General features: G+C 44.2%; 2 protein-coding genes across 3 annotated transcripts in view; one reads left to right on the top strand and one right to left on the bottom strand.

The window, feature by feature from the left end:
- Positions 1-5,379, top strand: part of mtmr10 (myotubularin related protein 10) — a 24,069-nt gene extending 18,690 nt beyond the window's left edge. The window contains exon 16 of the mRNA XM_057851671.1: positions 3,416-5,379. Coding sequence (XP_057707654.1) covers positions 3,416-4,024 — 609 coding nt within the window. The 3' untranslated portion in view covers positions 4,025-5,379. The remainder of the gene's footprint in view (positions 1-3,415) is intronic.
- LOC130925859 (uncharacterized) lies at positions 282-14,975 on the bottom strand. Of its 2 annotated transcripts, none has more exons than XR_009066041.1 (2): positions 6,284-14,975; positions 282-5,784 (listed from the first exon to the last, which is right to left on the bottom strand). XR_009066041.1 is itself a non-coding variant. In XM_057851362.1 (2 exons), the coding sequence occupies exon 2, from the start codon at positions 12,639-12,641 to the stop codon at positions 6,516-6,518; it is 6,126 nt and encodes a 2,041-aa protein (XP_057707345.1). In that variant the 5' UTR covers positions 12,642-12,855; positions 13,355-14,975; the 3' UTR covers positions 282-6,515. The 2 variants fall into 2 exon arrangements, 1 of the variants encoding a protein (XP_057707345.1); XM_057851362.1 differs by having other exon boundaries at positions 282-12,855; positions 13,355-14,975.
- Between the last annotated feature and the right edge of the window lie 181 nt (positions 14,976-15,156).

Consider the following 15,156-nt stretch of genomic DNA (forward strand, 5'->3'; position numbering starts at 1 on the left):
TCGTAAAAATCCCACTAAATTAGAGCTGCAGCTATCGATTATTTTAGTAGTCGATTAATCGATTAACTAGTTATTTCGAATAATCGAGTATTCGGATAAGGAACATAAAAAAATATTTAAAAAACCTGAGCTGAGGCTCAAACTGTACAAAAAATACATCAGGAGCATCAAAGTACAACAAAAGAACAATTGGCTAACTTGCATAGCAAAAGTTCGTTAGCTTAAATGCTATAAAATGCAAACTTTTTTTTTTTTTTTTTTTTCAATTATCTTAACAAATGGTTCAAACACATATCTCCACAAATAACTGCTAAATATATCTATAAAATAACTTACGAATGCATTAAAAAACATTAGCTCAAACAAAAACTTAGCTTATGTTGGTCTTAACAGGGAACAGCTGGACTCAGCCATGTAAAATGAGTTACGTCATATTCACTGTTGCCATTAGCAGGCAGTGTATCCACCCAACTCAATAAAACTCAATGCAAACACTTTGAAACAAACCATTACAGCACCACTTTAATTGAATGAATGCTCGAAGCAGCAAAATTTAATTCGAATCTTTTTCCTAATTGAATTACTCGACTTAATCGATTAATTGTTGCAGCACTACATTAAAAGAAAGTTAAGACAAAGAGTATTGAAACAGGGAATACATTTATCTCTACCTAATCGCATTAAATCAAAAGTTGAAATAAAAATAAATAACAATATTTGAAATCGGAAATAGAAATAAAGCAGAAAATGAATAAAAAGCAAATAGCTTAACCTTTTAACACCTAAGCCTATTTTGGCCGAATTTGCATGCATTTGATGTTGCCTTTATATTTCAAAGAAAAAAATGTTCACAATGGCAGAGTTGGGTCCCTTTTTTCAGGACACCTTGAACTTCATGTCTCAACTGTTGTTTTCTTCACTGACCAATTATAATCCACATTTTGGACCCAAAAAGACAAAAAAATCCCAAAATATTTTTTCAAAATTTGTAATGTTGATGTCCCATTGACAACCAAACATGCTCGACCAACCGTTTTGAAGCTTGATAAGATTTATTCAACTTGTTAGGATAAACATTCAATAGAAAAAAATAAGATTGAATAGTTTTGTTTGACAATTCAACACAAACAGCAGGTATGGTCATAGGTGTTTTTGGCCTTTACACATACTATGGTCAAAACAGGTTATATACTGTGCAAAATAGTGAGAAAAATTATCTATATATTCTCTAACACAAAAAGGGTTTGGAGGATATCTCTTTGTGAATTTAGGTGTTGTACCCATCACCTTATCAAATGTATATACGTGCATGCAATCAAGCTTCTCGAACACACATCTACATAAAAATTGAAAAGGATATAGTGAAGAAAAAATATATATAACATTGAAAAAAAAGTATTTTAAAAAATATTGACAAGTAGTTCAGTTCAATTAAAATTTTTCAGGGATGCGACCCAGTAAAGTTTTTTTTTTTTTTTTTGCGCTCTCAGTAAAGCTTCTTCTTGAACAGGTCACGGAGCGTCATAGAGCCTACTCTTTCGCCATTTGCGCGCTGCTGTCACTTCTGCTCGCCGAGACGCCGACTCTTCCCAAGAAAACGACAAATACGGCTCATCTTCTTCCTTGAGTTAATGAAATAATGCATTAGCTTGCTCTAAATGTAGTTTTAGATTCATTCTGCACGTTTCAGTCCCTCGCTCAAACCATCCGGCCGTTGCTTGCTTCGCATGCCTCCCTTTCAATAGTTGGCGCCTCGCTCGGAAATTTATTTAAAAATGATCAGATTTGGTTAGTCTTTCTTGACATCACAACGGCTCTTGGGATATGTAGTCTTTTGTGCTGCTTTCGGTTTTGAAAAAGGAAAAGAAATGATGGAAATATGGAGATGGATACATGGTCCATGCAGCGTTTTAATGCATATTTATGAGTGCAATAAAACTATAAAACTCAAATGACATTATCTCCCGTTTTTCTTGGCCGATTGACTTCAAATAAAAACTGGTGTGGACATCAACTTCCACACTTTCAAACGAGACCAACCAGCGGCACGTGGGTGACGTAAATACAGCGTGACGAAGCTTCAAAGACGATATGCGTAAACGCGTCGCTGCCGACACGTTCGGTGTTAAAGGGTTAAACAAAATCGATTTTAGCCCTGATTTAAAGGAGCTAACAGTTTGAGCACACTTCAGACCTAAGGAGGGTAACTTGTTCCAGAGGTGAGGAGCATACCAACTAAATACTAAAAACTATTATTTTATAATTGTTTTATTTTATCAGACGATAGTCCACGTAGTAAAAACTATCAGCTCTTGATTGTTTAAGTAATTGATTAATCGATCAATTCGAATAATCGAGTAATCGGATTAAGAACATTTGATGCGTTAGAGAATAAATTTTTGGATATGTAAAACAAATAAGTGATTATGCTTGCAATCATTTATTTTGGGTTGCTAAGATTACACTTTCAAAAGAGCATTAAATGTAAATACAAAATAAAACTCAGTTTTTCTTCAAACTGCAAAAGTGCACTTTCATTTCAGAAGTGCAACAAATGTATTTTTTTAAAATTCAAATATCTCAGTTTAGCCTCAAACGATATAGAAAATTAATAAATGAGGATCTAAGTACAAAAAAAGAAAAATTGTCTAACTTGCATAGCAAAAGTCCGCTAGCTTAAAAGCTATAAAATGCTAACTTTATTTTTTATTTTAATACTATTCTCTTCACAAATCGTTCACACACATATTCCCACAAATACCTGCTAATTCTAAACTAAATAACGAAAGCATAAAAATATTAGCTCAATCAAAAGCATACCGTATGTTGGTTTTGACAGGGAGCAGCTTGATTTAGCCGTGTTAAATAAGTTATCTAATATTCATTGTTGCCACTAGATGGCAGTGCATCCATCCAAATCAATAAAACTAAATCCAACACTTTCAAAACAGCCAATTACAACATCACTCTAATTAAACGAATCCTCGAAGCAGCATGTAGTATGTAGTAGTAAAAACTTTATATAATGGACGATAAATCCAGGGTTCCCGCGGGTCCTTAAAAAGTCTTAAAATTTCTTCAAAATCCGGATAATCAAAGTCTTTGCAAAGTCCCGGTGCAGTCTTACAGAAAGACTTTCGTTAGGGGCAATGGGGGTCAAAGCTGTCGAGTCACACATGAGAGGAGAAAAATACCACTGGTCTGTGGCAGCAGGTCTATGTTTACAATGAAATGTTGGTTTTTTTCTTCATCAGTAATTGTTAAACATTATTTGGTCTTAAATGATATTTTTAAGGTTTTAAAAATGTCCTAAAAGCATTAAATTTGACTTAAAATGGTGCAAGAAACTTGTTTTCAATATAGTAATTATTGAGACAGGCCTAATGATAACATCTTCAATGACATTTTTTCACAGAAATATGGTTCCGGCTTCCGAGGGGCCTCTGCATCTCTGCGTAATGGACTAAAAGGCGGGGAGGATGCACTCACCCGTCGAGGTTCTCTGGGATCGGAGTTAAAAAACGACTTCTCACCACTAAAATATGTGGTGGAGAGTCCGTCGGAGCGCTTCTTCAGGGAGTGGTTCTCCCGCCCCGCTGATCAGCAGGGCCTCTTGATCCCACTCCTCACACCATCTCACTTGCCTCTCTGGAAGCTCTACTTCCTTCGCTGGGTGCCAGAAGCTTGCATTTCCAAAGGGGGGTCCATTACCGCCTACCACAAGCTCTCACAACTGGTGGACGAAATTGAGATGCTACAGAACCATCTCAAGCAATACAAGGCACCCACCCCAGCCGGCGCACCGCCCCGTAGTCCAAAAGAGGCCCCTGCTGACCAAAGGCGGATGTATTTTGAGGCTGCGTCCCCAAACGATTCCCCTCCACAATTCCTTACCTCCTCTTTTCCTTTCACTCCCGTTGGTAACCTGTGTCGCCGAAGTATTCACGGAACCCCCATCAGTAAATTTCTCAACGGGGCAAGGATCTGGCTCTCCACAGAGACGCTTGCTAGCGATTCCCTATAAAACTGTGTGAGGTTTCCTTTCGATTACTGTTACCACTCTTAACCATACAGATGAGTATAGCAAAGTAACTTCTGACTTTTTATGTTGAAATTCTTTATAAGCTAAAACTTGCACCATTGATGCTAAACCAAAATCTGAGGCAATTTATAGAAGAGCATCGACAGGAATATAACTCCAATAATCCATCCAAGTTAAATACAGATTGCCGAATAAGTACATCCTCCTCATTGGCCAGTGACGTACTACTGTGATGTGCCCGCATACTGTGAATATTTTTTTCATATTAAAAGATGTATTTTACTTTCCCCTCTTCACTCTTCAAATTAGCTAAAGATAACAGCTTGCATAAGATTTGCAACCAGAAGTCTTATCCAGATTTTATCACAGCAACAATGATGTATTTATTCCCAAACACCGATTTCAAACATATGTGCAACTTATAGGAAATGTGTTGGCCATCATTTACTTGGGAGTTTTTCTTCCCATAATTTAGAGCAGCACAATGTAACACTACTAACCGCCATTCTATGCCTAGTGGTGCAAACAAAGTTTGAGGCATGTGCGTGAATGTATATTTCCTACCATAAACTTCGTGCTATTTTCTTGCAAATTCAATTTTTTGTGTTTTGCTGTCCTGTGCGATTCAGGGTAGATTTGAGATAAACTTACAGATAGAACCAGAGATTGAAAACAAATGTTTTTTTTTTTTTTGTTTTTTTTTTTTTTTACAGTTTGTCCACAAGAACTAATGGGGTCTTAAAACTGCTCAGTGTCACAATAGCGGGGGACTCAACACAGTACCTAATATGACGCATTTTATGCTAATGTAACATTCCTTCGCAATAACTTGCAACTAAAGAGTGTATGGTGTGAGTGAAAGCGTCTGCCCTATGAAAATGCTAATAATTGCACATTTCACCAAATTTGTTGTTCTTACTAAGGGGTTGAGTGGTTGGTTTGGCAATTTTTTAAATATGGTTGAAATCTGATATTTTTGAGTTAATGGTACTAAATAAGGCATCTTAATTTCAAGTATATATTTTATGGAGAGATATTTATATGATATCGTCCTCTGCTGATTGTTTGATGACTGTGTTCACAGTTGGACGTGCCAGCGGATGTATTTATTCACATTTTGCAAATTTTCTTAAGAGGGAAGTCATAGCTACTCTTTGACTCTTGTGCCTTTTGGGAATACTTTGTAACAATCCTGTCTATATCTGACTTGTCTACTTTTGTTGATTTTGATGGTGTCTTAAACCTTTAACAGGTACTGCACTGACAAGGATTTCCTAGCAGAAAAGAGGGCTCAAACGTGTACCGGTTACTAATCAATACAGTTTATTTTCAACTGATGTGTCTTTGTCTCATTTTTTTCCAACACTAATAGGTGAAATTACATCACTTCATTGATACAGTAGTATGAGTGTGACAAAATATCGAAATGGTGATATATCGTGAAACTTTGTATCCCTAAAGGTTATCGATATGCTCCTGCAAGAATCGAGATATCGTTTTAAAAAGGTGTCAGTGTCTACAAAAAAACAAAAAGGAACAAATTGCTACCAAAATAGTCCACCATAATTGTAAGGAATTGGAGTTCGGTGACAAATGTGCCGGCTGTATATAATTGACCTAATCCTCCGGTAAGAGAAGATGCAGCAACTTCTATTGGTTTGATGAACTTTATTTACAGTTGTTTGCATCCATTGTGCCTTTGATTGCATCTGGACATTAATGTGAGTGTGTGGTTTGTGTATCTGAAAGAAATATATTAAGAAAAACATCAATAAACTTATAATGGTGAAATAAACCTGTAAAGTTCACAATACAATGAATTGAATGAATTCCAGCGGAAATAAACTAGGCGTTACACCAAAATGACCACTAGATGTCCGCATTGGACAAGCAATGAACCATCGATAATAAATGACCAGTCCTACAAACAAGAGAGCTGTTATAGCAGGCTATGCACTCGGTAGCTAAATGAATCGGTCACCAAAGACCGCAATGGACAGCGATTTCAAATATGAACATTGAATGGCATTTAATTCGTAATGCACACCTAGCGATCCAATTCAGTCCAACTTTGTACATATATTACCACGCGCTGGCGCAACGTGAGAATTAGAATGCTACGTTAGCAGCGGGGTGCTACCAGCGGAGCTAACGTGCTACAAGCTACAAACAACAATATAAACTAGTAACACAAGCATCACATATATGACTTCAGTATACATGGCGAACATTACAACTTACTTATCACCGACGCACACGGTTATTTATGCGAATGCAGGCACATTAATACTCGGCCGAGGACGAACTTTCTTCCCTCAACCGCGGTCCTTTTGAGAATACTATGCGCATGCGCAGCAACACAATTGTCCCAAAGCGAGGCAGCTCGTTGTCCAGCCCTCACAGCAGGGAATTCACAACAGCCGCCCCCACATTCATTCCTGAATGTGTAAAAAGGTACAAGTACTTGCTGTGATTAGGGGACTCCAATGTCCCGGTCATTAGGCATCTCTGGAAGCAGTACCAACTTGGTAACTGGACGAGTGTAGACTGTTCCCTTAATGTCAATGTCTGCTGTACGAACTGTCCCGTCTTGACTGGGGTGAACTTTGACGACCTTCCCGATAGGCCAGAGTGCTCTAGGAAGCTGAGAATCCACTACCATGGCCACTTGATCCGTAGCAAGAGCCACGGTTGGTTTTTTCCACTTCTGGCGTCGCTGAAGGTCAGGAAGGTACTTGCGGGTGAATTGGCTCCAGAACTGGTCCGCCAAGACCTGGCTGTGCTTCCAACGTCGGCGCCCCAGAAGTTCACTGGAGCCGTATGCTGCTTGAGGAAACGATGCGTCGTGCCGCCCCATCAACAGCAAGTTAGGTGTTACAGGATCAGGGTCAGCCAAGTCAGAAGAGGAGTAGCCGAGTGGTTTCGAGTTGAGTATACCCTCCACTTCAACCAGGACGGTTGACAACACCTCCTCAGATACAACTTGCTCCCGCAGTACAACTTGAAGGGAGGCTTTGACTGATCTTACTTCCCTCTCCCACGCACCACCAAAATGAGGAGCGAGGGGAGGATTGAACTTGAAAGTGATACTTTGGCTTACCAGCTGTTGTCTCAGTGATGGCTCGAGATCTTCCAAAGATTCCTTGAGCTCACGCTCCCCACCTCGGAAGTTTGTCCCTCTGTCACATAGAATCTCATATGGCTTGCCACGTCGTGAAATGAAACGCCGCAAAGCCATCAAGAATGAGTCTGTGTCCAAGTGTGGCAGCAGATGAAGGTGAACACATCTGGAAGTAAGACACTTGAATATGATGCCCCACCGTTTCTCATGTCTTCTTCCGACTTTCACTGTATAGGGACCAAAACAGTCAACTCCGGTGGACCAGAACGGGGGTTTGTTGATCCGGAGCCGAGCAGCCGGCAGGTCTGCCATCATCGGTGCAACAGGGGTGCTACGCCATTTACGACACTCAGCACAATGTTTCTGATGTTTCCTGATTACCTGTCGCCCACGTAATATCCAGAAATTTCTCCGGATCTCAGCGAAAACCCTCTCTGAGCCAGCATGGTGTAGACGCTGGTCGTAGTCCTTCACCAAGAGCTGTGTGATCGGGTGATCTGGGCTAAGGACAACAGGATGAAGACTGTCTTCTGGAATGTCCTCCAATCTGCGTAGTCTACCACCAACTCGAATGAGGCCCAACACTTGATCGTATTCAGGGCTAAGAGCACTTAAACGGCTGTTAGAATGTACAGGTTTCCCCTGCTTGAGTGCCTTCAGTTCCTCGGGGAAGCTGTCAGCTTGTATCCTTCTCAGCTGCGTTGTCTCCATTTCAGTACGATCGGCAGCTGACATGGAAGGACCCGCCGCCCTATGTAAGGACCAATGGGTTGCTTGTAGCAGTTCATCCCATGTATTATATTGAACAGGATCAGGTGCCTCTGTGCTGGTGATAGAAATGTGACCACAGAAAGCTTGAGATTTTAACTCGTCATGACCTTCATTACTCACTGAGTGGTTCACTGGCCAGTGATCTGAGGACTGGTACAGGAACGTAGGCCCTTGACTCCAACGGTTAGGCTGGGATAGCTCGAGGAGGGTCTTGCCGCGTGTGATATCGTCAGCGGGGTTCAGGTCTGTGTTAACATACCTCCATGATTCTGGGGTGGTAAAGTCGAGTATTTCAGTCACTCTTGTACCAACAAATACCTTGTACTGATTGGACTCTGACTGTATCCAGCTCAGTACAGTTGTTGAATCAGACCACATCACCACAGATTGAATGGGCGAAGTTAACTCCGTCTGAAGAACATTGGCCAGTTGAGCCCCTGTGACTGCAGCACATAATTCCAGTCGGGGCATCGTCTGTTGTCGTTTGGGTGCGACACGTGACCTGGCCATAATAAATGACACAGTGATACGTCCCTCTGCATCCTCAGATCGCAAGTAGGCCACTGAGCCGTAGGCCTTCTCGGAGGCGTCGCAGAAGATGTGAATCTGCTTCACTGCTGAGTCGTTGTCAGCAGATTCTGGGACGTAACACCTTGGGAAGACGATGTTTTGCAGCTGAGGGAGCTCGTCTTCCCATGCCTGCCATACTGGAAGTAGCTCATTGGCGATTGGCTCATCCCACTGTCGTTCTGTAGCCCAAAGAGCCTGGACCAGGACTTTGGCTCTGGTGGTGAAGGGGGTGATGTAGCCAAGAGGGTCATATTGTGAGGCAAGCACTCTGTAAACATTCCGCAAAGTAGGCGGTTTGGGTGCAGCAAGCTGACATTTGTAACCTAGTGTGTCCGTCACACAGTGCCATATCAGTCCAAGTGTGGACTCTTTGGGCTCAGCTCCTTCAGCAGTTAGCCACAGTTCAGATATTGCTGATCGTGCAGTGGTTGGAAGGTGAGATATTACCTCAGTCTTGTTGGATGCCCACTGTCTGAGCTCGAATCCACCCTTGGCCAGGAATGCACGCAGGCGGTCCAGGAGATCTTTAGCTTGTCGTGGCGATCGGAGAGATTTCAGACAGTTATCCACATAGAATGAAGTGGTTACCGTCTCCAGCATGTCATCATCTTCATTCTGGTGCTCTCGAACGTGGCGCTGTAGAGCGTATATTGCACAGCAAGGACTGCACACTGTGCCAAATGGCAGAACGTGCCACTCGTAGATGTCAGGTGGTCTGTCTCTGTCCATATCACGCCAGATGAAGCGGACGAGTGGACGATCCTCTGGGAGCAGTCTGACCTGGTGAAACATAGCTCTTATGTCTCCACTGATTGCAACCGTATGTTCTCGAAACCGAAGTAGAACTCCCAACAGAGAAGGTCCGAGAGAGGGTCCTGGTAGCAGGTCGTCATTCAGGGCAACATCTTGGTAGCGAAAGGAGCAGTTGAATACCACTCTTGCCTTTTGGTTGTGGTATACTAAGTGATGTGGGATATACCAGGATTCCACAGATCTGGTGGCTTCCTCACTGGTGATCTGCGCTACATACCCAGCTTCTACCAGCTTGTGTATTTCTTGATTGTAGATCTTTGCAAGTTCAGGGTTAGTAGCTAGGCGCCGCTCTGTAGCACGCAGGAGAGGCATCACAGCAGAAGGTGATGCACGTGGTAGAGCTATCTTCTTCTTTCGAAGGAGAGGCGTTGCGTACCTTGAGACGCCTTCCACTGTTACACTGATGCTTCTCTCGTCCAGCATGGTGAGGGCTGTTTTGTCCTGCTTGGATCGTGTCACCTCCTTTTCGGTTTTGTATGGCAAAATGTCGAGCTGCCACAGTCGCTGAACATCCCTATGTATGTCAGGGCATGGTGCCTCAACCGACAGGTGAAGGAAAGAGCTCTCACCAGGTGAATGCTGAAGAAAGTTAGTGGGTCCCTGTATTGCCCAGCCGAGCCGAGTGCAAATAGCTACTGGTGCTCCGAGAGGACCTGCACGTACTGGTTGAATTGGAGTTATTAAATGAGGGTGGTCGGACCCGATTAGTACCATGGGCTGCACTTTGGTGAACGTGTGTAGAGGAACCCCTTTCAGGTGGTTGTATTTCCTTGACAACTTGTTTCCTGGACATGACTGCTCTGCTAGCTGGAGCTCAGATGCAGTGAAGGCTTGGCTGATGAGTTGATAGACGCGTGGCTGTGTGTTGGCAGATACTTCAAATGACACCATCATTCCTTGGAGCTTCAAGACGTCCTGCCTGATGGTCTTTAGCTGGAGAGACTCCTCTTCTCCACGTAACCCAAGATGTTTGGCTGCTGCAGCTAGAATCACTGTGCGCTCGGAGCCGTCGTCTAACACAGCATACGTGTTCAGTGTTCGTTTACCGTGGCGAAGCAGCACTGGTACCACCTTCAGAAGAACACGTCCTGAGTGGCTGGCATGATCCAGGTACACTGCGTTGGTGGGAGTGCTAACAGTGAGGATGTTTAGCTGTGGGTCTTGAGCCACGACGTCATGAAGTATCAGCAGGTGTTGTTTGTTGCACGTGGAACACAGTTTCTTTAGAGTACAACTTTCAGGTGAGTGGCCACGCCCACATCGCCAGCATTTACCTTTGTCCTTAATCCAAGCTGCTTTCTCTGCTGTAGTGATTTTCTCAAACTCAGGACAACCGTTGAGGTAATGATCCTGGGTGGTCGTGCAATATGGACAATATGGTGTGAAGCGCTCTCTTTTCTTGCCTGTAGACTGATCTTTCTTTGATCTTGGTTGGGAGTAAGTCTGCTGTCTCTGTGAAGAGGGCTGTTGTTGCTTGACTGTTGACGAGTCACTGCTGAAGTAGACTGAAGCTGGTTTGCTCCACTGTGATTTAACTGCTTTAGTCTCTTTCTGTGTAGTGTGACTGAACTCGGCTGAGTTGCCGTCTGCAGCACGTCGTGACACCTGGAGCACCTGAACCTTCATATCGAGCCATTCAGCGAGGTCAGGTAGTGTGTATGTTTGGTCGCTTCCACTGCGGATGATCCCTCTTTTAATGCAGTATTCGGCAAAACTATCTCTGTAATTAGCAGGCAGTTTAGCTAGGAGAGTGTCAACGTGGGAACCGCACTGCAGCTCAGACTGAGCGGGACCATGCATGCGACTTAGCATTCCCACCAGTGTATTTACAGCTGAGGAGAAGTCCTCAAAAGCCTTGAAATCTCCAGGTTTCACCGGTGGGGAGTTCAATATGGCTTTTAGTTCTCCCTGGATCAACTGTCTTGGCTGCCCATAACGTTGCTGTAGAGCGTCCATTGCACTACTGTACGGTGTAGGATCATGGATGTACCTCTTTGCTATTTGATACGCACTAGGCAGTTTGAGGTGATCAAGTAAAACTTGATATTTATAGTCTTCAGTTAGGTGTCTATGTGGACTAAGTAAGCTATCCAGCCCTTTTTTCAGCATAATAAAGTCACTCTCCCGTCCGGAACTGAAAAATGGCAGCTTGGGTTTAGGAATACCGTATGAAGCTGCAATAGCCATTTCTGTCATGCTGAGTGTTGCAGGATTGTTGTAGGGGGAATTATTTGCAGCTGTAGTAGGTTGAGCAGCAGAGGGCGCAACCTGTGGGTAATAATAGGCAGCTGGTTGAGAGGCAGGCTGGTATAACTGTGGTTGACCAGCAGGGGGATATCCAGCTTGTGGAAATGAATAAGATGCTGGATCAGTCGCTGGCTGATGCTGAGGAATGGTGCTGAAGACTTGTCTTGGAGGAGGTTGGAATCCTAATTGCGGCCCAGGTGAGTAAGTTATCTGCTGCTGGACGTGTTGAGGATAATTCGGCTGTTGGGTAAATGGCTGTAGTGTGCCTTGAGGCTGCGGAGATGCAGGCTGAGCAGTATACAGAGTAGGTGGCCTTGTTAGTGGAGCTACAGGCCGGTTTATTATTGGTTGAGCTGGGTGATGAATTGGCTGAACATGCTGGTCAGTATGCATTACGGGTAGAGGTGGTGTTAATACTCTCTGAGGAAGTGGGGTGTGATGAGTAGACTGCGTTAAATATGGCTGTGAAGACTCCGGCCTTGATCCGGTTAGAGCAGCTGAATGACGAGTGAGATCACCGAGATCCAGCGTAGGTGCTGCTACCTGAACTGATGGCTGCAGAGCTCGGACAGTTTTAGTCGTTGAGCTGATTTCTTGCTGATGTGTGGACTGTGTTGTCGGCGGGCCAAGCTCGTAGTTGTCTAGTAGATGACGATGTCCTCCATCAGCTGATGTCGAACTCATCTGATTATCCATAAGTGGGGATGTTCTGGTGGTCCCATTAATGTGAGGAAGGCTAGAAATCCGACGAGGATATGATGAGTCGAACTGATTTCGTGGAGGGTGAGTTTGACCTTTGACACTGTCCATGGCTGACTGTAGCTGTCTCATTTGCCGAGCGATGTCTCTCATACGTGCTTCCATCCCTTCCAGCCTCAATGCTTCTGTCCCAATCAGCGAAGCATCTTCTGCAAATTCCTCTTGTTCAACCTCCATTACCTGGGGTGACTCTCGTCGGGTCAGATAGGATGGGCTGTCTATTACAAAGTCGTGTAGGTGTCTGGGAAGTTGATGAGGCCGAATTGGACGAGATACAACTGCAGGTTGTTCTTCTCCATAGTTGCTAGAAGTTGCCATAGTGCAATTATAAACAGGATCCGGGCTCGAAGGACCACTTGTAAGGAATTGGAGTTCGGTGACAAATGTGCCGGCTGTATATAATTGACCTAATCCTCCGGTAAGAGAAGATGCAGCAACTTCTATTGGTTTGATGAACTTTATTTACAGTTGTTTGCATCCATTGTGCCTTTGATTGCATCTGGACATTAATGTGAGTGTGTGGTTTGTGTATCTGAAAGAAATATATTAAGAAAAACATCAATAAACTTATAATGGTGAAATAAACCTGTAAAGTTCACAATACAATGAATTGAATGAATTCCAGCGGAAATAAACTAGGCGTTACACCAAAATGACCACTAGATGTCCGCATTGGACAAGCAATGAACCATCGATAATAAATGACCAGTCCTACAAACAAGAGAGCTGTTATAGCAGGCTATGCACTCGGTAGCTAAATGAATCGGTCACCAAAGACCGCAATGGACAGCGATTTCAAATATGAACATTGAATGGCATTTAATTCGTAATGCACACCTAGCGATCCAATTCAGTCCAACTTTGTACATATATTACCACGCGCTGGCGCAACGTGAGAATTAGAATGCTACGTTAGCAGCGGGGTGCTACCAGCGGAGCTAACGTGCTACAAGCTACAAACAACAATATAAACTAGTAACACAAGCATCACATATATGACTTCAGTATACATGGCGAACATTACAACTTACTTATCACCGACGCACACGGTTATTTATGCGAATGCAGGCACATTAATACTCGGCCGAGGACGAACTTTCTTCCCTCAACCGCGGTCCTTTTGAGAATACTATGCGCATGCGCAGCAACACAATTGTCCCAAAGCGAGGCAGCTCGTTGTCCAGCCCTCACAGCAGGGAATTCACAACAATAATAGTGTCTCTCTTAACTCTAAGGCTGCATTGACTGTGCTCAACGCCCAATCCATTTAGACTGGGAGCGTACGTTCATTTGAAACCAGAGCTTTCACAGTCATTCTGATTTTCAGGGCATTTACAGGTCACTTGCTGTTAATCTTAGGGCATTTCCAGGTCATTTCCTTTTAAATTGTGAGTCACTGCCTATTCATTTGGGTGATTCCCAGGTCACTTCCTGTTCTGTAACACAAACAGGAAGTGACCCATAAAATACCCCAAGATCAACAGGAAGTAACTGAAAATCTACAGGTAAATGAACTTAAATGGCCCAAAATTACCTCATTGCCTGGCATTGGCTGCCACTGACGGCCATAGACGTTTATTAGCTGCCACCCTCCCAGTTCAGATGGATTGGATGTCTACTGGTGATTGAACACATTCCAATTCAGTAGAAGCTTGTTTTTCTGTTTATTAGTTGTTTGTAGAATATCCTAGAATGATTTCCTGACCAAAGTATCAATAATCATTTCGCCATATCGTCAGATCATCGTTATCGTGAGCTTTGTATCGCAAACTATCGTATCGTAACCAAGAGGTTCCCACTCCTATACAGTACAATAAATTGGGAAAATGACACTAGTTTTGCTGTATTTTGCGATATTAGCCTCAGGTTAAAATGTGTCATTTGGCAAGAAAAACCTGCTGGCCCGCCTGGCTTATAAAATACTGTGGAAACCTAGTTTAAATATAAAAATGAAAGTTTTCCCTCATTGGCTGCCAATGCCGGTGATGAATGTCAAATCCACTTGAACTGGGATGGTTGGCAGTGAATGACAATGTTTCAGTGCCACTGAAGGCGATAGACGTCCAATCCATTTTGATTGAGAGACCCGACAGCGATTGTACGTCAATGGCGGCCAATGAGTTAAGCACGCATCTTAACTGCATGAAACTGACATACTCCTTGCCTTGCATTCGAGTAGTAATAACTTATTATTAATGGAAGACACATTCATGCATTGCACTACCCTCCCCTCACAATCCCATCACAGTGCTGGGTGATGGCTGCCAGCCGGGAACCTGGCAGCCACAGTTATAGGGTGGTAGGTGGGTCACAAACTTTTTCCCTATGGCGTGGCCTCCCCTCTGCCTGGGCTGCCAGCCGTGGGAGTGGGGGGGAAGGTCGGGGCTCCGATCTTGCGTCGCCCCGTGGCGGTTCCTCGGCGTTCTTCTGCCTCCCCGCCTTCCCCTCTCTTCTCTGACTGGATATCCGCCCTGTGCTCCGTCGCGGGTCGCTGGCTGGGCGCCGGTGTATCGGGTGGGTGTTGCCTCCACCGGCGGGGACCCTGCCCTGCCCTGGGCTTGGTGGGCCGCTGGGGGTCCCGTGGCGTGCCATGCCGGTTGGGGGGCTGCGGCTTGTGGTCCGGGTGGGCGGGCGGTGGTGGTGGTAGGCGTGGGGTTTGTGGTGCGTCCCCTCTTGCCATCCCTGAAGGCCGGTTGATGGGTGCGCGGGTGGCCCAGGGGACCACCCTGGATCCCGTGGGGGGGGGGGGGGGGGGGGGCTCCTTTGCTGGGCTGTGGGAGGAGGGATGGGCTGCGCTTGAGCCCCAGCCCCCACCCGCCCTCCCTCCCTCCCC

This window comes from Corythoichthys intestinalis, chromosome 1 (assembly GCF_030265065.1).
Source record: "Corythoichthys intestinalis isolate RoL2023-P3 chromosome 1, ASM3026506v1, whole genome shotgun sequence".
NCBI lineage: Eukaryota > Metazoa > Chordata > Actinopteri > Syngnathiformes > Syngnathidae > Corythoichthys > Corythoichthys intestinalis.